The sequence below is a fragment of the Jaculus jaculus genome, chromosome 19, assembly GCF_020740685.1.
Source record: "Jaculus jaculus isolate mJacJac1 chromosome 19, mJacJac1.mat.Y.cur, whole genome shotgun sequence".
NCBI lineage: Eukaryota > Metazoa > Chordata > Mammalia > Rodentia > Dipodidae > Jaculus > Jaculus jaculus.
In genome coordinates, this window is record NC_059120.1 from 23,972,156 (window position 1) to 23,998,768 (window position 26,613).

At 41.4% G+C, this 26,613-nt stretch overlaps 1 protein-coding gene across 2 annotated transcripts in view; it reads left to right on the plus strand.

Annotated features, from left to right (window-relative positions):
- Positions 1-21,360, plus strand: part of Tlcd4 (TLC domain containing 4) — an 86,775-nt gene extending 65,415 nt beyond the window's left edge. For both annotated transcript variants that reach the window (XM_045138585.1, XM_045138586.1), the window contains exons 6-7: positions 9,695-9,768; positions 16,900-21,360. In XM_045138585.1, coding sequence (XP_044994520.1) covers positions 9,695-9,768; positions 16,900-17,218 — 393 coding nt within the window. In that variant the 3' untranslated portion in view covers positions 17,219-21,360. The remainder of the gene's footprint in view (positions 1-9,694; positions 9,769-16,899) is intronic.
- Positions 21,361-26,613: the final 5,253 nt, after the last annotated feature.

Genomic DNA, 26,613 nt, shown 5'->3' on the forward strand with positions numbered 1-26,613 from the left:
CATCATCTTTTCCTCCTATTATGAGGGTCTTGTGAAGATATTGTTGGGCACTGTGAGGTCATGGATATCAAGCCCAATTTCTGTCTGGTAGATTTCATTGTAAGCCATCCTACCCTTCTTTCGGCTCTTACGTTCTTTCTCCCACTTCTTCTGCAATGGACCCTGAGCCTTGGAAGATATGATAAAGATATTTCAGTGTAGAACACTTCTCTGTTACTTCTTCTCAGCACTGTGGTGCCTTTTGGGCAACCCCAGTAGTCACCACCATCTGTAAAGAGAAACTTCTCTAACAAAAATTGAGAGTAGCATTAATATATGAGTATGAATGTTAAGTAAAGTGCTTACAGGGCAGTTTGGTGAGCATAATATATGCATTTAGCCAGACAAGAGCAGTTGTTTCACTCCTAGAGCTCATGAACTCCCCCATCATAGGCTTTTGATTAGGTTTTCAGTATCAGGCATGTATTCCCTACCATGGAGCAGGCCCCCATAGCAGACATGCCACTATTGCACCCGCTCAGTCATTTGGCCTCGTTGGCCAAACTTAAGGCTTGTTGTGCCCACTGTTTTCACTGCTGATGACTTCTGTCTCCTACAGTGCTGCATGAAGTGCAGCTTTTTCCGGCTTTCAGTCAAGTGGTCTACAGGGAGGAGGTTTTCAGTTCAGTTCCAGCTTTATTTCTCAGTGATCTTGTAGCCCAGGCACGTGGAGTCAGCAGTAGGGTCTTACTATCTATTTCTGATGGGAAACCAAGTCTTTTCAATGGCCTGCAATGCTTTGGGGGCATCAGGGACCTTCCTGGCCAACAACTTACTGGAAGGTATCCCATCAAGGATGATTTTAAACTTCTGATCCTGGGTGCTGTGATGACACACATGTTTCACCATGCTGGGTTTATGTGGTAGTGGGAATTGAATCCAGGGCTTCCTGCATAATAGATAAAGACTCTACCAGCAGAGCTAAAGTCCCAGTCTGTGGGAGGATATCTTTTAGCAGGTTATTGCTGTGGTCATTTGGATGGCTCTCAGTTGCTATGGGCTCTCTGATAAGAGCTCAGTGAGACCTGGTGGACCACAGCACCGATGTGTGGCCCCTTTGAGCAGCTCTGGCTTCTCACAGTTTGGCCATAGTAATTTGAAAGGGATTTCCAGAGTGATTGTCCTAGAGACATGGGAGAGAGCAAGGCATCTCATGGCCTAGCTTCAGAGAACTCAGCACACAAATTACCCATACCTTGATTTGTTAACATTGTGAGGTAACATCTTCCTGTGTGATAGAGGGGTATTTAGCTCTCATTCCTGTGCCTTCCCTTCTTTGAAGGTGAATGTGCTTTCGACTTTAGAGGTAATGCATCTCTCTGCTTAGAACCAGTGAGCAGACCAGATTTAGCTCAGGAAACAGAGGTCAGCACTGGCCAGACCATGTGGCTATGAGAGTCAATGAGGCACAGGATTATAGATTATAGACTTGCAAGAAGCTGAGCACTGTGGCAGGCAGGCTACAAGATCTGTGGAGACACCCAACCTAGCTGGGAATTAAGGGGTCAGGTGCCTTGATGATGCTGTAGGACATGGTGGTGTTTGTAAACCTTCACAAAGCACAGTGAAGAGAGAGACAGCACCTTAGGGCATTAAAGAACTGGGGAAACTCCCTGCTTACTATATGTTGGAATCATCTGGAGGCTTGAGTAAATGCAGACTGGTCCTCCCATCCCTAGGGTTCCAGATTTGAGATGTCTAGATTGAGGATCAAGAACAGGTGTGTTTATCAGGTTCCCCAATGCTGCTGGTCTGGGAACCATACGTAGAGAACCGATGGACTCCAAATAAAACCATGAACCATTTTCGTGGGTAAGAGGAGAGAGAAATTAGAAGGGCCCAGATATTATTCCCAAGCTTTTGCAAATTTAAGAGTAAATTTCCTCAAACTGTGGGGAATTTGTAATTTGGCCAAAAATGGTAAAATGAGCCATGCCTGGTGGTGCACGCCTTTAATCCCAGCACTTGGGAGGCTGAGGTAGGAGGATGGCTGTGAGTTCAAAGCCACCCTGAGGCAACATAATGAATCCCAGGTCAGCATGGGCCAGAGTGAGACCCTACCTTGAAATAGTTCCACCCCCCAAAAATATGGCAGATGCCAACAGTATTCTAATGTATTTTTTCCACTAGTAACTTAATATTTAAAGTATGTAAATTGTGTTTTCTCCATTAATTTGGTATTTTAGTTAATAGGTTTTCATTTTTTTTCAAGGTAGTTTCTTACCCTAGCCCAGGCTGATCTGGAACTCACTCTGTAGCTCCAGGTTGGCCTCTAACTCATGGCAGTCCTCCTATCTCTGCCTCCCTAGTGCTGAAATTAAAGGTTTATGTCACCATACCCAGAAGTGGTTACTTTCAATTCTATAACCATATTAAAGGAGTTAAAAGTAATTTACACATATTCTTTATTTATTTTCAAGCAAAGGGGGAGAGAGAGAGAGAGAGAGAGAGAGAGAGAGATTGAGAATATATGTGCCAGGGCCTCCATCTGCTACAAACAAACTCCAGATACACGTGCCTCCTTGTGCATCTGGCCTCACATGGGTACTAGGGAATTGAACCTGGGTCATTAGGCTTTACAGGCAAGTACCTTATCCACTTAGCAATCTCTTAAGCCCCTCAACACATATTTTTGACATATATCCTGAATATATTTTTGTGTTTTTTAATTTTTTTATTTATTTCTTTGAGATAGAGGAAGAGGCACAGAGAGAAAGAAAGAATGGGTGCACAAATGAACTCCAGACACATGTACCACTATGTATATCTGGCTTATGTGGGTCCTGGGGAATTGAACCTGGGTCCTTTGGCTTTGTAAACAAGTGCTTGAACCGCTAAGCCAACACCCCAGCCCTATTTTTGTGTTTTTTTTAAAGTTAGTATTAACTAGAGAGAAATTTTTAGAATCACTTTTTGATGTTTAGTTAAGACTAAGGCTATTGATAGTTTATTATTTCAACATTTTATGTGACTTTGGAGTGTTGGTTTAAAAATATTTTTAAACTCATAAAAATAAACAAATTCTGGCAGTAGATGTTATCTTTGGAAAAGCTGTGTTTGTAAAGTACACAGTGAGTAATTTAGCAAGGATTTTGACTGACCTTAGGAACATATTAGCTCATAATATTTTGCAGAAGTCTAGCTTGTCACGTCTTGTCAATAATGGACATGGTTATGTAGAGTATCACAGACTTCAGACACTTAACCCAAAGACGTTTTTAAGGAAAATAGACTGGAACAGGAGTTGCCTTCAACTGAGGGGCGAAAGACATCTTCATGAGTGAGTTATCTTCACGAAATAGTAGTACGTGTTCATTGCATTTACCAGATATGGCGGTGCATACCTGGAGCCCCAGGACTTGCAAAGTACAGGCAGGAGGATTGCAAGTTGGCACCCAGCCTGGGCTACCTAATGAGACCGTGTCTTAAAAATAAAGGATTATTCTTTTTTAAAATTTATTTATTTATGAAAGAGACAAAGAAAAAGACAGGGAGAGTGAATATGGGTGTGTCAAGGCATCCGGCCATTGTAAAAGGACTCCAAATGCATGCACCACTTTGTGCATCTGGGCTTTATGTGGGTACTGAAAAATTGAACCCAGGTTATCAGGTTTTATAAACAAACACGTTTAACCACTGAGCAATCTGTACAATTCATACAAGGGATTATTTTAATGACAATATTTCCAAGATTGTTATTCCTGTTTCAAGTAAGAATTCCAGTAAAATGACTTTTCCCTTGCATGCTTTGTCCCTCCAAGAGTTCTTTTCCAGCTATGCATATCTTCAAAGTTCTTCTCTTTTGATTCACTGCAGAGCATATACAGAATACATAAAGGTGGAAAGAGCAGAGGACTTCAGATTTCCTGTTTTCCTTGAATTACATACAACTAAACACAATTACATATTCTTCTAACCTCTTCTTTGTTAAAGGTTTTGATTTGTTTTGAGACAAGGACTTGCTTTGTAATGCAGGTTGGCCTCAAACTTGTGATCCTCCCACCTTGGCTTCCCGAGTACTATAATTATAGATGTGTACCACCCTGCCCAGCTCTCACCTCTCCTGAAGCTAATATTCTGTCCAATTCTTTTAAACAAACTCTCTTATACTTTGAAAAGGTCACATAGAATATCTATGAACTTGAAATGTGAATGGCAATTTATTTTCTTCTTTTGTTCTTTGTCACCATTGTTTTTTAAGGTAGAGTCTCGTTCTATCCCAGTCTGACCTGGAATTCAGTATGTAGTCTCAGTATGGCTTTGAACTCACGGTGATCCTTCTACCTCTGCCTCCCCAGTGCTGGAGTTAAAGGTGTGTGTCACCATGCCTGGCTTCTGTTTCCTATTGTTTTTAAAAATACTATTGATGGGCTGGAGAGATGGCTTAGTGGTTAAGCGCTTGCCTGTGAAGCCTAAGGACCCTGGTTCGAGGCTCGGTTCCCCAGGTCCCACATTAGCCAGATGCACAAGGGGGCGCACGCGTCTGGAGTTCGTTTGCAGTGGCTGGAAGCCCTGGCTGCCCATTCTTTCTCTCTCCCTCTATCTGTCTTTCTCTCTGTCTGTCACTCTCAAATAAATAAATAAAAAATGAACAAAAAATATAAAAAAAATACTATTGGTTTATTTGAGAGAGACAGAAAGAGGGAAAGAGAGTGAGTGTGAGAGTGAGAGTGGGTATGGGCACACCAGGGCTTTCTGCCACTATAAATGAACTCCACATGCTTGTGCACTTGTGCATCTGGCTTTATATTGGGCTGGGGAATTGAATCTAGACCCTCACACTTTTGTAGGTAAGTGCCTTTAACTGCTGAGCTATCTCCCCAGCCCCTTTCCTATTATTTTTAAATACCTCTCAGTGCATATGGGATAAATTAGAAATATTTGACTGTTCTTTCCATTCCTTTGTTTTCCTAGCAGTACCATGCAATTTCTCATGTATTTGTATGAATTTATACTAAAACAAAGTTGAAAATGACCTATCCAAGGAAGACCTGGCTATATCACTCACCTCTGAAAATCCTGTAGCCCAGGATGTGAAGCTACCATGGTGACTGTGGTTTGCAGTTTATAATAACGGGCCATCCAGCTCAGTGTCTTCCTCTCGCAACGCCAGGGTGCTGTGATTTTGAGCGCAGTCGTCTGGCTGTGGCTTTGCTTGCTGGACTAACAACTGCGATTTGTAAGAGTCAGTACTAGTTTAATCTATGTCGCGGAGTACTTTGACTCTGTGTATTCTTCTAGAGTGCTCTTGCTTCGCATGCATGAGCATCTGAGTTTGGATTCCCCAGTACCCGTGTAAAAAGGCAGGAGTGGCTGTGGATGCCTTTAACCCCAGTGCTAACTGGGATGGAGACAAGAGGACCTCTGAAGCTTGCTGATCATTCACTCAAGAGTTTATGTCATGAAGATGAGACCAATTGTGGTATCAGTACCAGACTACCCTCAGACATCACTGATAAAGGTTATCATTCTGTATGTGGGAATCTATGTAACACCTTGTATATGTTAGTGTGTAATTACATGTTATTATAGAGGCAAAGCCCTTAACATGGAGTTAGGGAGTCTTATAACCAAAATGATATATGGACAATATATAGGAAAGAAATTTGGACTCAGCACTGGCATGAGTTGAATTATAAAATTCATATTAAATTCCTAACTTCTAGTACCTTAGGACATGATTTTGTGTGGAAACAGGGCCATTGCAGATGTAATTAAAATGAGCTCGTGTTAGGGTAGAGTGGGCCTTAATGTACCATGTGGGAGTGCTTTGCAGGCAAGTGTCTTAACTGCTAAAACATCTCTTCAGCCCTCCAGGTGAATTTTTGATTTCTATAATATGAGTTTTAAACATGGAACACATAGAAATTGGTGATATGTTGCTCACATAAAAGTTAAGTATTACAAATTGTACATATACAGATTTTGGTGAACTTTATTTTGTACATAAATGTCTTGCAGAAGATAGTAAGGTGTTACTGGCTAAGTCGCTCACACGTCTTGTACATGTATATTGAGAGTGTCGTGAGGTTCTTGGTCACTTAAAATTCTTTAAAACCTGCAGAGGCACTTTATGAAGTTTTGTGTGTTTGCTTTTGAGAGGGTCTTCTGTAGCTCAGACCAGCCTCGAACTCACTTCATGTCTGAGGCTGGCTTTTAACTACTCGTCCCTACACCTCTGCGTCCCCGTCGCCGGGTCCCAGGCGTGTGCCGCCACTCCCTGGTTATGTGCTGCCGCAGACCAACCCCGGCCTCCCGCGCGCTAGGTGAGCACTCGACCAACTGAGCTGCATTCCTAGTCTAAGATTTTTTTAATTAACTTTTTTATTTGAGGGGGAGAGAGAGAGAGAACATGGGCATGCCAGGGCTTTCTGTGCTGCAAACAAACTCCAGACACATGTGCCACCCTGTGCATCTGGCTTATGTGGATTCTGGAGAATCAAACCTGGGTCCTTTCGATTTGCAGGCAAGCGCCTTAACTGCTAAGCCACCTCTTATTTTAATTTAACTTTATGTGGACAAGATGGCTTTTGCATGTGCCTACTAACAGCCATCATTGTTACTGGCCGTGACAAAGATGTTACAATATTGGCATGCTATATAATTTTATTTCAGAGTTGGTGCAGAGAGAATGTCCTTCCTTCATTATTTCATTAGGAAATAAGTTGAGGATAAGAATATAGAATAGTATTACAAAAAACAGATACCAATGCACCGTTCCTCAGAATTGTTTGATCTTTGAGGAGGTCACAAGAAGCTTAGCAAAGAGTGAGCTGTCTGTGCCTGAATTTTAACCGAAACTCCTGCAATAAAGCAATTCCTCGGCATTTGGAAATAAGACAGCTTAAAGCAGAAACAAAACAAAAAAACAACAACAACAAAACAATTTCCAGATTGTTGTAGGCATTTTAGGGGATTCATTATTATAACTTATTCAGAATGAAATGTACTTTGGAGTAGAGAATAGACATTTTAGACACAGGTAGTGTGAATGATGAATTTCCACATGCAAAGGAACTTAAAACAGCTGATCTACTAAAACAAGATTGTAGATACAACGTGAATGGACATTTCTGGGGAACTGGAAATTTAATTTTTATAAAACCCTGCCATTGCTGTAAAAATACGAACTATCCTATGCCCAAACATCTCTGCTGGGAGAATATTTAACTTGAGTGTATCACATTGGATTGATACCAGAAATTGGTGCAATGTATGCTGAAGACCATAATGTAAGTCAAAATGAATTGTATGTTGGACTGCAGTTTTAATACTATGTACAAGAAAAGGCTGTCCCAAGGCTCTAGGCAATATTACTGGAAAGGGAATATTATTGGAAGAAGAAACAGAAAGGATAAAAATATGTTACTGTATCATGAGTCAGAAAAAAATATTTATTTTTCATTCAACATTGGTAACCTCTTTAATTAGTTTGTTATGTTTATATTAGTTTAAATTTTTTTTATTTATGAGAGAGAGAATGAGTGAGAGAGAATGGGCACATCTGCTACTACAAACCAACTCCAGACACATGCGCCACTTTGAGTGTCTGGCTTTACCTGGGTACTAGGGAATCAAGCCAAGGCTGTCAGGCATGCAAGCAAGCGCCCTTAACCACTATGCCATTTCTCCAGCTTCTATATTCCTTTATTATTTTTATCTATTAATTTGCAAGGAGAGAGAGAGAGAAGAGAGACAGACGAATGAACGGGAGTGCCAGGTGCTGTAAACAGACTCCAGATGCATGCGCCATTCTGTGGCACCTGGCTTTACGTGGGTACTGGGAAGTGAACTGGGGTTGTCAGGCCTTGCAGGCAAGCGCCTTAACCATTGAGCAGTCTCTCCAGCCCTCCTCTATTACTTTTAAAATGTGTTACATTTTCTCTTTAAACCATAATATGTACAGCTTACTACATTTATTCAACAGAGGTAAAGGAACATAAAGAAACATAAAAGTATTGTAATATTTAATATATGTTTATTTATTTGAGAGAGACAGAGGCAGAGGGAGAGAGATAATGGGCACACCAGGACCGCTTGCCACTGCAAGTGAACTCTAGACATATGTTCATGTTTTGCATCTGGCTTTATGTGGAAACTGGGGAATTGAACCCCAAGCCATCAGGCTTTGTAAGCAAGTACTGTTTTTTTTTTTTTTTTGAGGCAAGCCCAACAGACTGGTCATTTTTTTTTTTTATGCAAGAGATCAATAGAGAGAGAGAATATGAATTGGTGTGTCAGGGCTACCAGCGGCTGCAGTTGAACTCCAGAGGCGTGTACCCTCCTGTGTGCGTGTGGGACCGTGTGCACTTGCGTCACTGTGCATCTGGCTGACTTAGGACCTGAAGAGTAGAACGTGAGTCCTTTGGCTTCAAGGTAAATTCCTGAACTGCTAAGCCATCTCCCCAGCCTGTAAACAGCACTTTTTGTTGCTGAACCATCTCTCTAAACCAAAAAGTACATTTTTAATGTTTTATGTCACTTCTGTTTATCATGATATTTCTGGTGTGGTGTATATGTGATGTATTAGGATGGGTAGCGTGCCTTCTTGAGACACAATCATCCTTCTGACATGATTAGAAGTGCTGGACCTCATGGCAGATTGTAAAGTACATTAAAAAGTTCTTGGAGGGCTGGAGAGATGGCTTAGCCATTAAGGCTTGACTCTGTAGCCTAAGTGCCCCGTTCAAGGCTTGATTCCCCAGGACCCATGTTAGCCAGATACACAAGGTGGCGCATGCATATGGAGTTCATTTGCAGTGGTTGGAGGCCCTGGCGCACCGATTCTCCCCCCAACTCCCTGCCTCTTTCTCTCTCTGTCACTCTCAAATAAATAAATAAAAACAAAGTAAAAAAAAAAGTTCTTGGAACTTTGTTTTGGCCTTCTCTCTAAATCCTGCTGTATCTTTAATCACATTGCTTTGTCAGAACGCACTAAGGATTATATTTAAACTTAGGTCTCAGACATGACTGTATTTTAGCTCTAGGGCCTTCTGATAGACAGGTATTTTTAGGTCAAATACAATATACAAGATTTGGCATGTTGAGGCTCTTCATAGATACACATATTATATCAGAAAATTACACTTTTGATATGTCACATTGCTTCTTCTGCATAATGGATAAAAAAAGGAGTTCCCATAGTAGCTTAAAATTCATCAACTTTGGAAATTCCTGCTACCATGTCATCATTTTTCCTAAAGGAATTCAAGAATGCTCTTACTAATGCTAAATTACAGTTTATCAGTGCGCCAGCAGCTTGAAAGCTGTTTTCCTAGGTGAGTCACTTGACACACATGTGTGATGCCATCTTTTAAAACACTGTAGAATTCTGCCAGGCTTGATGGTGCACACCTTTAATTTCATCATTCAGGAGGGTGAGGTAGGAGGGTGCCATGAGTTAGAGATAGGCCTGGACTAAGAGTGAGTTCATGGTCATTCTGGGCTTGAGTGAGAACCTGCCTCGAATAAACAAAACAAAATGCTCTAGAATTCTAAGCACATCTCTAAAATCTGATGAAGAAAATTGATTTTATGGCTAAAGGTTGAAAACTCCCTGGCCTGTTTTTACATTGATGTGTTATGCCTAGAAGCTATTGACTAATTCTAAAGCATTTTGATAAGAACTGACATTCTGTTTGTGTTTATTGTCCAGAGAGATGGAGTGCTTGCCTACATCGCCAATTTTCGCCTGCTTGCGGAGCTTTCCAGCCCCTTTGTGAATCAGCGGTAGGTAACTCCTGTCCTGCATTATTCTAAAGGCAGTTGTTCATCTGTTAGTGTGAGGGGAAATTTTCTTCAAAATGCTAAAGCTTCAATAGAGAAAGCGAGAACATGTGATATGAATTATTCTTGTCATCATTGTACAAATGAGAAAAGGAGGCCCTGAAAAGGCTCAAATAACTCACACAAGTGTTTCCGGTGGCCTAGCCCTGCCCTCTGTAGAGTGGCTGTGTCTCCATCGCCTGGTTCTAGGCGCTGCTTTCTGCCCACGATGCACCCTGCAGGATGACGTGTGGTCACGCAGAAGCCAGGCTCTGCATGGGGAGGAGCAGACAGCAACCTCTGCTCATCTCATTCTGCTTTCTGTCCCCAAATTCTGACAGCGAGAGCATCTTACTTACTGTTCCATTTAAGCAATTTGATATTATTGTTATTATTGTTGTTTGCTTTTGTTTTTCAAGACAGGGTCTCACTCTAGTACAAGCTGACCTAGAACTCACTCTAGTCCCAGACTGGCCTCAAACTTATAAAGACCTTCCTACCTCTGCCTTCCTAGTGCTGGAACTAAAGGTGTGTGCTATCACACCCAGATTTATATGTCTTTAACTTAAAATATTTTAATTTATTTATTTTCAAGCAGAGACAGACAGACAGACAGAATGGATGTACCAGCACTTCCAGTCGCTGCAAATGAAGTCCAGATGCATGTGCCCCTTTGTGCATGTGGCTCTACATGGGTACTGGAGAAACAAACCCGGGTTGTTTGGCTTTGCAAGCAAATACCTAAACCCCTGATCCATCTGTTTAGTCCTTTATTATTATTCTTATTTATTTATTTGAGAGAAAGAGGCAGGTTGAGAGAGACAGAGAATGGGCGCACCAGGGCCTCCAGCCACTGCAAACGAACTCCAGATGCATGCGCTCCCTTGTGCATCTGGGTAACGTGGGTCCTGGGGAATTGAGCCTCGAACCGGGGTCCTTAGGCTTCACAGGCAAGCACTTAACCGCTAAACCATCTCTCCAGCCTCAGTCCTTTATTTTTAATTTAAAAGACTACTTTGAATTTAAATACTCACCTCTAAGTAACTACAATGTATAATTTTACAATATTTTTATTTCATAATTTCCTACATGTACATAGTGTATTTTGATCATATTCACCCACTGCCCTCTCGTTTCCACTCCCACTGCCCTGCACCCTTCTCATCAAGTCCCTGTCCTGCTCTCCTCGCTGTGTTTGCGTGAGTGTGGGTAGGGCTTATTTGCGGCAGCATGGGCAGTTTGCCAGTGCCTGTGCAGGTGAAGAGAGCACCCCCCCCCCCCGCAGCACTGCAGAGCACTGAGCGCCATCGGGAGAGCATTTTATAGCTCTCATGTGTGTATTGTATGTTAATGTGCTTGGTATGTGCGTGTTCATGTGCATGTGGGTGCAGGTACATGTGTCCACTGAGTGTGTGTGTGTGTGTGTGTGTGTGTGTGTGTAGGTCAGACGACACTTTCAGGCTGGCCCACTGCCTTTCCTCCTCCTTTGAGGCAGGGTTTCTCTCTCTAGATTCTCAGTCTGTTGTTCTTTGCTGTGCTCATGAGCTTTCTGGGAACTCTGTCTTTTCTGCCCATCTCACCATCAGCATCAGCTAGCTGGGATTACAGGAGCCCGCCGCAGCTTTAGTTATTGATTTTGTAGCATGGGGTCTGGTGATTGACCTCAGGCTCTCCGTCCTCAGTGCTGAGTGCCCTCACCCAGCCCTCTTCTGGCCACCTCAGCCATCTTAGGAGTGCTGTCGGGTAGTATTTAGTGCATGATATTGTTGTGCATCATATACCGAGAACCTTGTCATCTTGCAGTCCTGTATCTTTCCCCCACCCAGGAATATTTTAGATGCCTTATATGAATGGAATAATATAATATATGCTCTTGTGTGGATGGCTTATTTTGCTTAGCATCATGTTCTAATGATTCATCATGTTCTAGCATGTGATGGTTTTTCCTTTTGAAAAACCATATACTTGGGCTGGAGAGATGGCTTAGCGGTTAAGCACTTGCCTGTGAAGGCCAAGGACCCTGGTTCAAGGCTCGATTCTCCAGGACCCATGTTAGCCAGATGCACAAGGGGGCGCACGCGTCTGGAGTTCGTTTGCAGTGGCTGGAGGCCCTGGCGCGCCCATTCTCTCTCTCTCTCTCTGCCTCCTTCTCTCTCTCTCTCTGTCCATTGCTTTCAAATAAATAAATAAAAATAAACAAAAAATTAAAAAAAAAAAACACCATATACTTGTGGGGCATGGTGGTGCACACCTTTCATCCCAGCACTTGGGAGGCAGAGGTGGGAGGACCTCTGAGAGTTCGAGGCCAGTTTGGGACTATAGAGTGAGTTCCAGGTCAGCCTGTGCTATAGTTGAGATCCTATCTCAATTTTTTTTTAATTTATTTATTTGAGAGAGACAGACACAGAGAGAAAGACAGATAGAGGGAGAGAGAGAGAATGGGTGCGCCAGGGCTTCCAGCCTCTGCAAACGAACTCCAGACGCGTGCGCCCCCTTGTGCATCTGGCTAACGTGGGACCTGGGGAACCGAGCCTCGAACCGGGGTCCTTAGGCTTCACAGGCGAGCGCTTAACCGCTAAGCCATCTCTCCAGCCCCCCTATCTCAAAATACAATGAAACAAAAACTGCATGCTGTTCTCTGTGTCCGTCTCCCACATTTTCTGCTACGGATATTTGAGTGGCTGGTACCTCTTGGCTGTTGTGAGTAGTGCTGCCCTGAACAGAGCTAAACAGATACCTCTTTGAGATCTTGCAGTGAAAGCTGCAATTCAGCTTGGCCACCTACTTGCCATAATCTTGGTTCTTCCTGACCTTTCGATCAGTAGGTAACCCAGTTGTCCACTCAGTTACCCCTGCTCAGCATATGGTATCTCCTACAGATTATTTTAAAATATTTATTTATTATTTATTTATTGGCAAGGGGAGAGAAAGAGTGTGTGTATGTGTGTGAGAACAGGTGCACTAGGTCCTCCAACTGCTGCAAACAAACTCCAGATGCATGGGCTACTTTGTGCGTCTGGCTTTATGTGGGTACTGGGGGATCAAACCTGGGTCATTAGGCTTTGCAGGCAAGTGCCTTACCCACTAAGCCATCTCTCCAGCCCTCCTAAGTATTTCTTACCTCTCTCATCTCTTCTCTATCTCTGCTTTTTTTACCCTAACCTCTTGTCTAGAGTTGGTACTGGACACAGTACTGCCTCTAACCTGGTACTGTCCAACTGAGCAGCCACAAAACAGAGGTTAAAATATTGCTTATTTAAAAAGCTTAGGTTTCAGGTATTTTTTTTTAGAAGTCTGGTATTTTTGCATATGCATACTGAGATATTTTGAGGAAGAGACTGAGCCTAAATACAAAATTTATTTGTGTTTCATATGCATTCTATGCACATTCTATACATAGAGAAAGAGGCATATAGAGAGGGGGCAAAGAGAGAGAGAGAGAGAGAGAAAAGAGAATGGGCAGACCAGGGCTCTAGCCACTGCAGATGAACGACAGACACATGGGCCACCTTGTGCATTTGGCTTACATTGGTCCTGGGGCATTGAACCTGTGTCCTTAGGCTTTGCAGGCAAGTGCTTTAACCACTAAACCAGCCCTCCAATCTGCTTCAAGGTAATTTTATATACCATTAATAGTGCCCCTGCATTTTGACCGTGACCTGTAATGAGGTAACATGGGATTTTCCACTTGTGGCATTCAGTTGGATTTTGGAACATTTTACTATAAAAAAATCATTTGATTTATTTGCACCTGTGTGTGTATGGGCACACCAGGGCTTACTGCTGCTGCAAATGAGTGTCAGACGGTCATGGTCAGCAGCCTGTTGCTGGGATGAACTTCCAAACCAGACACAGTTCATGGGAGGAAGAACCGGTTTCATTTGAGGCTTTAAGATAGCGGGGAAGCTCCACTGTGGCAGAAGCTGGCCCCCTTTCACAGGTCCATGCAGAGAGAGAGAGACATACTAGCATCACAAACAGACACACTCCAGAAACCCAGGCAGAGCCCAAGCAAGCTGTATACTTTCACTGAAATTCAGATTCACCCCCAGTAACAAACACCTTAGGGCTGGACCCCAGGAGTTGCCCTGTGACACCTTCTCCCGGCAGGTGGCTGAACACTCAAGAAGCTTTAATAAAATTGAATCTATTGGTTGATATCCATTCAAATTACCACACAAAATGCCATGATGCCAGTTTTTGCATCTGGCTTATATGGTTACTGGGGAATGAAACACAGGTCATCAGGCTTTGCAAGCAAGCACCTTTAGCTGCTGAGCCACCTCCCCAGCCTCCTGTTTATGCAGTTGAATCCCTTGAAAATACAGCTAGCTTGTTTCTGTAAATACTTTAGCTTTGTAACTGCTGCTTATCTTTTGAAGTGACTACCTTGCATTTCCATAAGCAGTTGAGTGTTCCTATGACTTCACATCTCATCAACTCTCAGGGGTTTTTGTGTGTGTAATTTTTGTAATTTTAATGATGGTAGAGTAATATCTCATTGTATTCAAACTTTCCTAATGACAGACAGTGTTGAACATGTTTATTTTTTGTTTGCAGATAGGATCTCAGTATGTAGCTTAGACTGGTATCAAACTTCCTGGGTTAACATGAACCAATGGGTTTTAAGCATCTTTTAATAGGCTTGCTTCTATAGATAACATCTGCATGCTGTCTGTCTTCCCTAGTGAGGTCTTTAAGATCCGCTACCCTTGTTTTAGTGGGGCTGTTTCCTCGTTGTTGCATTTTAAGTACTCTGTGTATACCTTAGGTATACTAGTGCTTTAAAGTATAGACATATTGTAAGTCTCTTCTCCCAGTGTGTATATCCTCTTTCATATTTTTTCCATCTTGTCAGTTTTTGTCTTCCATGGATTGCATTTTTGGTGTTGTATCTAAAAATCATCACTAAAGATGATGGCATGCAGAATTTTTTTCTGCAAGTACACTTTTTCATATTGCATGTGTTTTTAATCCATTTTGAGTTAATTGTTTTTATTGACAACTTCCATAATTATAGACAATAAACCATGGTAATTCCCTCTCTTCCACTTTCCCTTTCCTTTGCAACTCCACTCTCCATCATAACCCCCTCCCCATTAGTCTCTCTTTTATGGTGGCCTTGTATAGGTAGTGTCAGACACTGTGAGGTCATCATTTTAAGTTCATTTTGTGGAAGGTAGAAAGTCTCTGCTTAAATTCTTTTTTTCCCCCCCTCATGTGGATATTTGGAAGAGGTTCTTTGTCTATGAGTTGCCTTTTACTTTTAGCAGTTAAGACATTTGCCTGCAAAGACAAAGGATCCTGGTTTGATTCTCCAGGACCCACTTATGCCAGATGCACAAGGGGGTGCATGCATCTGGAGTTTGTCTGCAGTGGCTGGAGGCCCTGGCATGCCTATTGTCTCTCTCTTTCTCTCTTTCAAATAAATAAATAAACTATATTTTAAAAGATCAACAATGCAGATTAACCATCACAAGAGCCTAGCAAGCTTAAAAAAAAAAGGGCTGGAGAGATGGCTTAGCGGTTAAGCACTTGCCTGTGAAGCCTAAGGACCCCGGTTCGAGGCTCGGTTCCCCAGGTCCCACGTTAGCCAGATGCACAAGGGGGCGCACGCGTCTGGAGTTCGTTTGCAGAGGCTGGAAGCCCTGGCGTGCCCATTCTCTCTCTCTCCCTCTATCTGTCTTTCTCTCTGTGTCTGTCGCTCTCAAATAAATAAATAAATAAAAATTAAAAAAAAAAACCAGTTGGGTAAGCTGGGTGTGGTGGCGCACACCTTTACATCCCAGCACTCAGGAGGCAGAGGTAGGAGGATCACCATGAGTTCAAGGCCCCCTGAGACTACATAGTGAATTTCAGGTCAGCCTGGGCTAGAGTGAAAGCCTACCTTAAAAAAAAAACACAAAAATCAGTTGAGTATATTTGTGTACAGTTACTTCTGAGCTCTGCTCTGTCACATACTTTGTTCTTTCACTAATGCACATGCCATCCTATCTACTTAGCCAGATGATAATGTCCTGCAACTAGAAGTGTGACTCCGTCAAGTGTTCCTTTCAGTATTGTCTTGGCTTTCCTAGACACCTTGCCTCTCTATATCAGTTTTTTCCAAACCATTTTTATTTGTGTTTGTGTGGGTGGAGGTAGGCACTCCAGAGTCTCTTGCCTCTACAAACACACACTAGGTGCTTGCGCCACTTTTACCACTGGCATTATTTGGGTGCTAGGGAATCAAACCCAAGCTGTCCGGCTTTGTAGGCAAGCACCTTTAACTTCTGAGTCATTTTTTACAATCCCTCTGCATCTGAAGTTTAAGGACGATGGCTGGGGTCATAGTTAGTTGGTAAAGTGCTTGTTTCAGATGCATAAGGACCTGAGTTAGATCCCGAGAACCCATGGCTTTTGTGTTGTAAATTTTTTTAAAGCTGGGCATGGTGGTGTAATGCTCATATAATCTCAGCTCCAGAGATCCAGAGATGGGAAGATCCCCAGGCTTACTGGTCCACCAGTCAAGCCTACTTGCATAGTTCTAGATCAATGAGATAGTCTCAATAAAAAGAGTGGACATCATGATCCCATGGTGAATAGCAGTAGCCCCACTGAGGAGGGACCTCAGTGGAATGAACGTGGGGGAGAGGAGATAGGTATAATCCAATGGGAATGTGAACAACACATGATTTGTTCACACAGTTTGTAACTTAATTAAAAAAAAGTGGGGTTGGAGAGATGGCTCAGTGGATAAAGGAGCTTGCTTGCAAACCGTGAGGGTCTAGGTTCGATTTCCCACTACCCACAGGAAGCCAGATACACAAGGTGGCACAGGCGCCTGGAATTCCTTACAGTGGCAAGAGGCTCTGGTGCCTATACTCACTCCTCTGTCTGCGCTTTTTCTCAGATAAATAAATAAATATTTTTAAGTGGACATTGTTCTTGAGGAGCATCACCAAAGTTGTTTTCCACATGTGCCTGCACACATATGTGCACTTAGACACACAGTCTTAATTATCAAAGATGCTCCTTGACTTCTAGAAACTAAAAAAAATTTGATTGATTCTCAAGTTACAGAAAAAAATTATGTTTCTTTAATTCTCTTTTTAGGTGGTTCTTTGAAACTCTGAAATACGCTAAGTTTTCCAAAGTCAATGTCATCAATGGAATACTTATGACGGTGGTGTTTTTCATCGTGCGGATTGCTGCGATACCTCCTTTGTATTTCTTCATTTACTCCGTGTATGGAACAGACGCCTTCCGAAGGCTTGGACTTGTGATCCAGTGCACCTGGATCTCCACCTGTTTTGTGTTGGATGTGATGAATGTCATGTGGATGATCAAAATTTCTAAAGGATGCATCAAAGTCATCTCTCTCATCAGACAAGAGAAAGCCAAAAAAAGTCTTCAGAATGGAAAACTTGACTGAAGGTGTGCTCTGTCAAACACCTTTGTTTAGCTGCGCAATCTTTATTACTACCCGCATTGTATCTACTAATAGGACAAGTTCCTGGCATGTTCTTGTACTTCTTTACTAACTATAATTGTTATTCAGGGCTTCAGTGTTTTCTTTCTTTCTTTTTTACGTTTAGGAAAGATAAAGAAAATAAAATCTAGTTTTCATTCTAAGATTTCCTCTTTCCTTCTGCATTATAGCATGGGTAAAAAATTAAAGGTTGAAATAAAAATGACATAGTGGTGAAACTTTTCAGAAGTCTCTTAGCACACAGTGCTGTTTTGCTGTGTGGGACGATGACTGCCGAGCCGCCGCCTGATTTGCGGAGAGGAGAGGAACGACGGGCAAGCTGTAAGCAGCTGCGCTTTGCCATGCCGCCTCGTTTCAGTTTCTACAGGGTCAACATGCTCTTTTTACCTGGCGAGTAAATGACATATTTTTTTTTCATTTCAGATATGCACTCATCTATTCACAATGAAGACTTTTACTCACTTTGAGAATATTTCATTAGCTTAGTCCTGGGAAATAACTCCTGCATTGCAAGATTTTTTTTTTCAGATGTCATTTTATTTTTAACACTTTATCAAATTATTGCTTTTATTTTTCATGAGGCTTAAGAGATATCTGTCATCTACACCGTCTTACAGGATCAGTGTCTCCTAAAACTGCATGTTGGCAGATGAGTGCTTATGTGGCACAAGCGCTCGCTCGGGACAGGCTTTAACTGCCGCTCCTTCTGCGTCCCTCGCCCCTTCTCTGTCTGCACAATCTCCCAAGTTCAGGTCTTGTCACCATCAGTGCCAGGCTTCTGCAGTAGAGGTGTGTGAGTGCCATGTTCCTAAAGTGGGCCTCCGGTGGGTGAGACCTACCCCACAGTCATCAGGATTCATGACCAGGCTGGCTTAGCCAGTGTTCTGAGTACTTTCCATTCCTGCCTTGCCTACCGCACAGGGACATAGGCACTTTCTCCACGTGTTCTGACTGCCATCAAATATCGCCCCTAAGTGAAGACGAGTGATTGGTTTTATGTGTATGTTTACTTTACTTTGGTTCTTGCAATCCAAATATGGAATTATAAAATTATTATTGCCTTTATTTATTTTTCTGAAGTACTTGATTTTAATGATTGTTCTTTAAAAAAGAGAGATTTAACTCAACTAGTGGTGAATACTTGAACTTAAACCAAAAGAGCTAATTAATTTGGATTCTTATTTTGAAGGAGAGTGTTTGACTCACTGTCTTGGTTCATATGATGATGAAAGGAGGCTAGCTGAATGTAACCAAGATATTTGATTTAATTTCCAATACAAGTAATCTGATAGGTCCTAGTATATTCAATAATGAGAACTGAACTTTCAATCAACTACATGAAAAAAATTGATTGTCATTGTACATTTAGCTTTGAAGACAAAGTAATGAAAAGAAAGAAGTTTGTTTTTAAAGCAGCTAATGTTACTCTGATAACCACTTAGTAAATTTAAGGCTCCACATCCTAGGCACTCAAATATGTGCTGGTTGTCTAGAGGGAAAAGGAGAGCAATTGATTGTACTCTGTTCCTGGGTCTTTTGCAAGCATGGTGTTTTTTTTTTTTTTTAAAGAAAGGAAGACATTTATATTATAAAACTATTTTGAAAATTTATTTAGAGAGAAATAAATTTTGAGATCAATATTTTTGACGTTTTGGATATTGTTATAGCTCTAAACACAAAGTTTTAATCCCACCATCAAAACACTGGCAATATGAAGTGATGTTAGTGAATTGGTAGTTGTTTCATGCATAAAAATTCACTTTGGTTTTTACTCACATTACTTTTCACTGAGTGGTATAGTTCCTCAATAACTAAGTAAATTGGCAATATTGCAATTTTAAACTAAGATTTGTCATGTCCTCAGTCAGCAGTCTTTTTCAGAATTAGTAGTCAGAGGTCATCTCTTTGCATTTCTTCATGCAGCAGACCTGAAAGGGAACGCCCCAAACTGCCATGCTGCGTTAAGTCAGATCATTATAGGAGCTGTAACTTGCTGTTCTGTGATTGTACTTACTGACTTAAAATGCAAATAAAGACAGAACATATCATTTGTTAAACAATGAACTTTTCATTTGTTGAGTGACAAAATTTTGCTAGATATTTTAGGTATTAAGTATTTTGGCTACATGGGTTCATTTGAATGATTCTATTAGGCATTCTGATATTTAACAACTCTTCAAATATTTATAGAAAATAAAAGCAAATTGGTATAAATTTATAAGCAATTCTATTTTTCTAGAAAAGATTAGTGACAATCTGAATGTGTAATGTTCTAGAAAATTAAAGTTCTTGTGAAACTTAAAAGTGAATGAAAATCAAGTGATAGCATGTAAGATCATAGATCCAGCATTAAATATTTGTGAGAATTTTTAAAAAATGAGCTTGGGTTTATAGAGTTTGTGTCCTCATGTCTTCAATCTTTTAAAAATTTGTTTGCATTTATTTAAACTTTATAATGGAGTCGGGTGTGGTGGTGCACACCTTTAATCCCAGCACTCAGGAGGCAGAGGTAGGAGGATCACTGTGAGTTCAAGGCCAGACTACATAGTGAATTCCAGGTCAGCCTGGGCTACAGTGAAACCCTACCTCCAAAACAACAACAACAAAAATTTATAATGGAGTTATATATGAATACAAAGAAATTTACTCAAGCTTAATTACAGTATGTTCATTAAGTGTTTATTCCTACTGTTATGTTATTTCATTAGTCTATGGTTATGTGTGACCCAGTACTGTCTTAAAGGTCTAGTTTTAAAATTGCCTAGTTTATATGTATTTGAATGAAATTCTTTCCTAGCAATTAAGAATTTATTTGACTCAAATAAAGATTTTGCTAAAGTGTCAGCTTTTAAATTGCATATTTCCGCTGAGACATTTGAAGACCAGTACTTCACTATTTTTACTGTTGAGAGCATTTTTTACGTGTTTGAAACATCACCCTTGTGGAAAAGAGGGAAAAGTATTGTTGGAATGTACATGTTTTTTTCCTTTTATTTTCAAGGGAAATAAACATGTTCCCAAAGACCCTACTAACATAAATGTGTGGGTACAGATATGTAAATATGTATCTTAACTGGCTTCAAGTTGGTTAGTCTGTTTTGTGAATTTGAAAAGCCCACATAGTTGTTGACATTAATATTTCATAGAAGCTGTGTATGTTTATGTTTTGGACACCATCAAAAGGGAGCATCTTATTTTGCAGAAGAGTGGTGTGGTGTTTCTCAGCAGGCATCAGCTAGCACACCGGTGACAACCTCCCAGCGTTCAGACTCTGAGTGCACACCCACCTCTCAGCCTTATCCACAGCTGGCTTAAGTCAAGCTACTGAAGGCAGATTTTGGTGCAAAGCACATGTGCAGAGACAAGAAAAGCCCACAAACACTGGAGTTGGAAGAGATAGCAAGACTGCTTTTCCTTCACAGAGGATAGCTCTCCCTCCAGTTAGAATGTTCTTTTGGCAACCTCCCCCCCCAATCCATCCCTTCCTTCTATGACCCACAGAGATCATCAGCCAGCCTCCTCCCTTGTGTCAACATTGTTCTATGTCAACTTCTAAGATGTCCTCTGTAAGTGTCTCAGTTTTATGTGGCAAGTTTCAAAGTTTACAAATAGGTTCTCTCATTGCAAAACAAAAAAGCCTTGTAGGAAGTTTAAGGAAAGATCAGTCAAACCACAATTTATGAAAAGGCTACAGGAAGCCAGTCAGCATTTAATAATACCTGTTTACAACATGAAGCAAAGCTAATTATGGCTTTATTAAGAAACATCTATAATTTTTTTCTCTTAAACTGGTTTAGCAATAAGTTTTGTAAAGTGTTTCAGCTGAGGATTTATTGTAGGCTCGTAAATTATATAAATATTCTCCCTAGACCCCAAGACATCAGCGAGGAGGGAAAACTGAGCTGTGGAGGGGAAGGTCTGACTGAATTATTTTAGAGCCTGTTCAATAGAACTGACTTTATTGTAATATTTCTTTAAAACTTTATTTATTTATTTATTTGAGAGAGAGACACACACACACAGGAGAGAGAATGGGCATGCCATGGCCTCCAGCCACTGCAAACAAACCCCAGATGCAGGCACCACCATGTGCATCTGGCTTACGTGGGTTCTGGGGAATCTAACTTAGGTCCTTAGGCTTTGCAGGCAGATGCCTTACCTGCTAAGCCATCTCTCCAGTCCTGGGTAACATTTCTTTAAAAATAAGCTTACTAGCTAACAAATGACTTGGTGCTGCCCAGAGGAAAGCACCCAAGGACTTGAACCCTCCTTCTTTCTAGCCTCTTCTTATGGACAGTCTGCCACACCTGGGTTGGAGGATACTGTGGACAGCAGTAGGCCTGTTGGTGTTGAAAATGTTTACACTTACGCTCTGAGCAGCGGCATTGCTATCAGGCCCTATGCTACACAAGACCAAAAGCAATGAGAAGCATTTCTGACTCTCACATTTATAAGTGCTATACCTCTGGCTAGGAACTTGTTAAACATCATCTGTACTTTGAAATATTTTTATGTAATTCTGTAACTAAGCATGTATTACTATCATTTGCTACTTTTTGGTTAATTAAACATAGAAATAGAGCTGTAAACAAAATGTGCTGCATATTCTTGTCCTTTGCTTGGTTTGTTTCTGGAATGATTATGTCTACTTTTAACTTAAAGGAATTTTCATGTGGATAAAACCTAAGACTAAGATGTTATGAGAATTTTTTTGTAATCATAAGAATTTGTAAAAAGAACATATAGACATAGATTTTATTTGAAAAAAAAATGCTACTTGAAAACGGCATTACATGCAATAGCTACAGTGATATATACAAACTTTTCTGAGAATATAATATATAATATTATTATACAGAGTTTAAGGCCTCTCAAAATATGCTTCCTATTTTGAGAACATACTTTCTAATTTATTTCCATAAGATGAAAGAATTTTGTTTTACTTACAAAATTTTAGACTTATTTATAAATCTGTGTTACAATGGCTTGTCAGTAATTACAGTACAATTTATTATCTTATTTTGTTTTCAGATTGTGCTTTATTTGAAGGGATAATAAATGTCTTTTGGTATTTTCATTACAATTTTGAAATGTTTGTACATTTGTATGTGTGCCATTTTAAAGTATATGCAAGTTCTAAGCAATAACCCGCATGTTAGCCAGGGTCAGTCTACTTCGTCATGGCCCTTCAATACTAAGAATGATAAAATCCACATTGTGTAACTTCCCCTGACCCCACGAACACCTTTGAAATTTTCATATGTTAGAATACTACAATCATGTGGTGCAAATCTTTGTATTTTGTGAAAGAAAAATAAAATCACAATTATTTAGTGCAAAGTGTCTGCAAGGTGTGTCTTTTAGTCCTAATTAATGAGCAAATTGATGAGATTATGTTTTCCTAATCAAATAATTTTTTCTACTACCTGGGCCCTAAAGGTAAGATTTTATTACTCAAGGTCTCTTCCTCTCTCCCCTGAGATTACAGCCTCACAGCTGCCCAGACCAGGACAAGTTAGAAACACTTCAGTTGTGCTTGTTAATGGAAGGAATGACATTAGCTAATCAGCTCTTCTAGATTAAGTCAAACCTTGGCAATTAGGTTTTTAATCTCCATCTCTCAGGCCTCTCCTGGTCTCTAGGTTTTTTTTTTTTGTTTGTTTGTTTGTTTTTTAAAACCTTTATAATTTTGTGAAGTTTTAAATTATTTATTTATTTATTTATTTATTTGAGAGCGACAGACACAGAGAGAAAGACAGATAGAGGGAGAGAGAGGGAATGGGCGCGCCAGGGCTTCCAGCCTCTGCAAACGAACTCCAGATGCGTGCGCCCCCTTATGCATCTGGCTAACGTGGGACCTGGGGAACCGAGCCTCGAACCGGGGTCCTTAGGCTTCACAGGCAAGCGCTTAACAGCTAAGCCATCTCTCCAGCCCTTTTTTTAAATTTTTATTCTTTTTTTTTGCCAAATGTTTTGGATGCAATTTTTGCTTCTCAAATTGCCCTTGCTCTTAATCTTGCATCTCTGTCCAAGCTAGTGCATTAAATCAAGGAGCTGAGCCCTAATTGAATAGAGTACTGAAACGGTTTGGCCTTTGGAAAGGATCATGAGTCATGCTTCTGAACATGCCTCAGATGTTGTGGCAAGACCAGCAAAGGAACAGCTGAATTTCAAAATGAAAATAGCAATCAGCTGTCAGTGGAGAGAGGCCACAGGTGAAGCTGCATGGATTCAGAGCTGCCCATGGCCAGGGGAGGCAACCTCGTACCCCTCAGGTTATCTCAGACATAATTCTTTTTTTTCCCTCCTATTTGCTAGGCAAGTTGACTTACTGCTTTCTCTCCCTCTGAACAGTCCTTGAGCGTGCCCAGTGTAAGTGGTTTGGCAAATTTGTAATGCTTCCCTGTGCAAGTTCTTAGTAATTTACCACACGTCTCTGGGTGCTTTCCTCAACCCGAGCTCTTCATTTAAGCACACTACCTCCCTGAGTGGCTGTGACCTTGTCATTCCTCCTCAGTCCTCCTTCCCAGTGCAAACAGCTCCTTCCCTTTTCATCTGCCTGCAACTAAATTTCCATTACCGATCTCGTCATTTTACCACCTCACTTATTATACCAGGAAATCCTGTCTACACAGAGTGTTCAGTGGGGACTGACTCCTAGAAAGAAGAGAAAGATGACATGGATGGTTACATTTCCATTGAGGGCAAACATCACAGATGAAAATTTGGAAGGAAAAGCACAAAAGAAAGGATGAAAAAATAACCAGCAACTAAGGAAAACAATTTAAAATGTAATGATATCTAGTACATTTTGGTTACAGGGAATTAATGAAGCAGTTCTTATGATATTAGGGTATCAGAAGTTTTATGATTTCAATTTGAAAATGCAATGTGTACACATATATGCTTCTCTCTGTGTATATAGGATTGTGTGTATATGTACATATGTTCGTATATACACACACATGAGGACATGATTCAAAATCATATCTGAGAAAGAGCACCTGTTACTTAGGTTTCACCCTGCCAGTGACCAAGAGACGTCAGGCAGAGGCAGCCTCTCCTTTAGGAGAGCCCAAGTCTAGATCTGCCATACTCACCAAACCCCCTCAGTTCCCAACACCTTGGAAAAAACTGACTTGGGAAACAAGCTCATCCTGAGAGGCTTCAGAAGATGAAGTGAGCAGAGTTTGTTTTTTCTGTTTGTTTTTCGAGGTAGGGTCTTGCTCTAGCCCAGGCTGATCTGAAATTCACTATGGAGTTTCAGGGTGGCCTTGAACTCACGACAATCCTCCTACCTCTGCCTCCGAGTGCTGGGATTAAAGGCATGTGCCACCATGCCCAGCTCAAGTGAGCAGTTTTTAAAACCTACTTTTTTTTTTTGAGGCAAACCCAACAGAGTTGCCTTATTGTTTCTTAATGTGAGAGAGAGACACCAGGGCCTCTAGCCTCTGTGACTGAACTTGACACATGTGCCTGCTTGTGCGCATGGGCGGCCTTGTGCACTTGTGTCACTGTGTCTGGCTTATGTGGGACCTGGAGATTCGAACATGAGTTCTTAGGCTTTGCAGGCAAGCATCTTATTCACCGAGCCATTCCTCCAGCCCCCTACTGTGCTTTGGAAAGAGAAGATATCTGAATGGATGAGGCAACTTGGGAATGACTTTGAATTTTAAATTGGAAAAGAGCTATTTGGAGATAGAGAGGTGCTTAGGTCTATCTATAGTAATACAATGAAACATCTCTGAGTTTTAGTTTTATTGTCTGTAAAATAATGTTTGAAGTGATTCTAAAATCACCTCCAGCCATTCCATACTATTAGCAACAGCTTTAGTTTGACACAAGGCAATTAGGAAGGAACAGTGTAGCATTGAGGGTGGCTTAGTAGTATGACTTCAATGGTATCTAAGGGACAGACTGTCATATTTGATGAATGAAGAACAGACATAGGTTAAATGACGGAAAGATTGACTAAGGAGCTACAATACGAGGTGGTTAAGCCTGGTGGTTGGCCTGACACAAGAAGACAGATAAAGGGCTGGTTCTGATCAATATTACAGAGAGAAGGGGTAGAAGGAAAAGAGAAAGGGTCAGAAATGTTCAGAAAAAACTCCTTAACTCACAAGTAAAATGTAGACCTGGGAGGAGACAGGTGCCACCGAACCACTGAGCCACACCTCGGCAGCAGCTCTTCAGGAGATCTCGTGCAGGACAGAGAAAGGAGACAGGCAGGGTCTGTCTGAGTCATTCTCACTGGAGGGACAGAGTGGAGCTGAACACAGACGTCTAACACGCGGCAGGGCTGTGTGGATGTGCACCTGGAGGAAAGCAGAAACCCTCCCGCAGTGCCTGCTTCTGGAATTAACTACATAGTCTCAGGGTGGCCTTGAATTCATGGCAATCCTTCTACCTCTACTTCCTGAGTGCTCGGATTAAAGGCGTGTACCACCATGCCCTGCAGATGTCTCTCTTTTTGAATGTCTTATTTTAGTTACTTGCAAGCAGAAATAAAAAGGAGATAGTCAGAGAGAATGGCACACCAGGGCCTCCAGGTGCTGCAAACAAACTCCAGACACATGGGTGACTTTGTGTATGTGGCTTTATGTGGTACCGGGGAATTGAACTCCAGTCATTAGGTTCTGCAGGCTGGCTCCTTAGCTGCCAAACCATCTCTCCAGCCTGTCCTCTGGTGTTTCTTGATGGGCCATTGATACGGCTTCCTTGCCCACCATTCCCCAGTGTGCCCATGACTTGTCTCCCCTGCCTCTCTCCCATGTTAGCCCACCCACCAAGTCAGAGAGCTTTAGAAAAGCCTAGAGATGCTTTGGTAAGAGGCCCAGAAAATAAGGCCCTTCTGTGGCTTTTCAGGAGCAGATCTAGTAGCTGGACTATAGCTGGTCAGGAAGCTCCAGCCTTGCAGGGTAATACGCTTCCTAGATAAGGTGTCTTTGGATGGTGAGGGAAAGGGCAAAAAAAAAAAAAAAAAAAAAAAAAAAGAAAGAAAGAAAGAAAGAAAAAGAAAGAAAGAAAAGAAAAGAATAGCTGGAGCAGAAGATGTCTGTCCTGATCAGGCTTTATGAGCCTGAGAGGTTTCCTTCCATTTGGGCTTGTGAATGGTTCAGAGGTGAGATGGAGAGGCACTTTTAAGATGGTCCCTTGTGGAATATCACACAGTCTCCTAATTGGTCTTCCTGCATTTGTTTTTTCCTTATCCATCACATGCACTGAGCAGATCTTCATTTAAAATATCCTTTATTTGAAGCCAGGCACGGTGGCTCATGCCTTTAATCACAGCACTCGGGAGGCAGAGGTAGGAGGTTGCCGTGAGTTTGAGACCA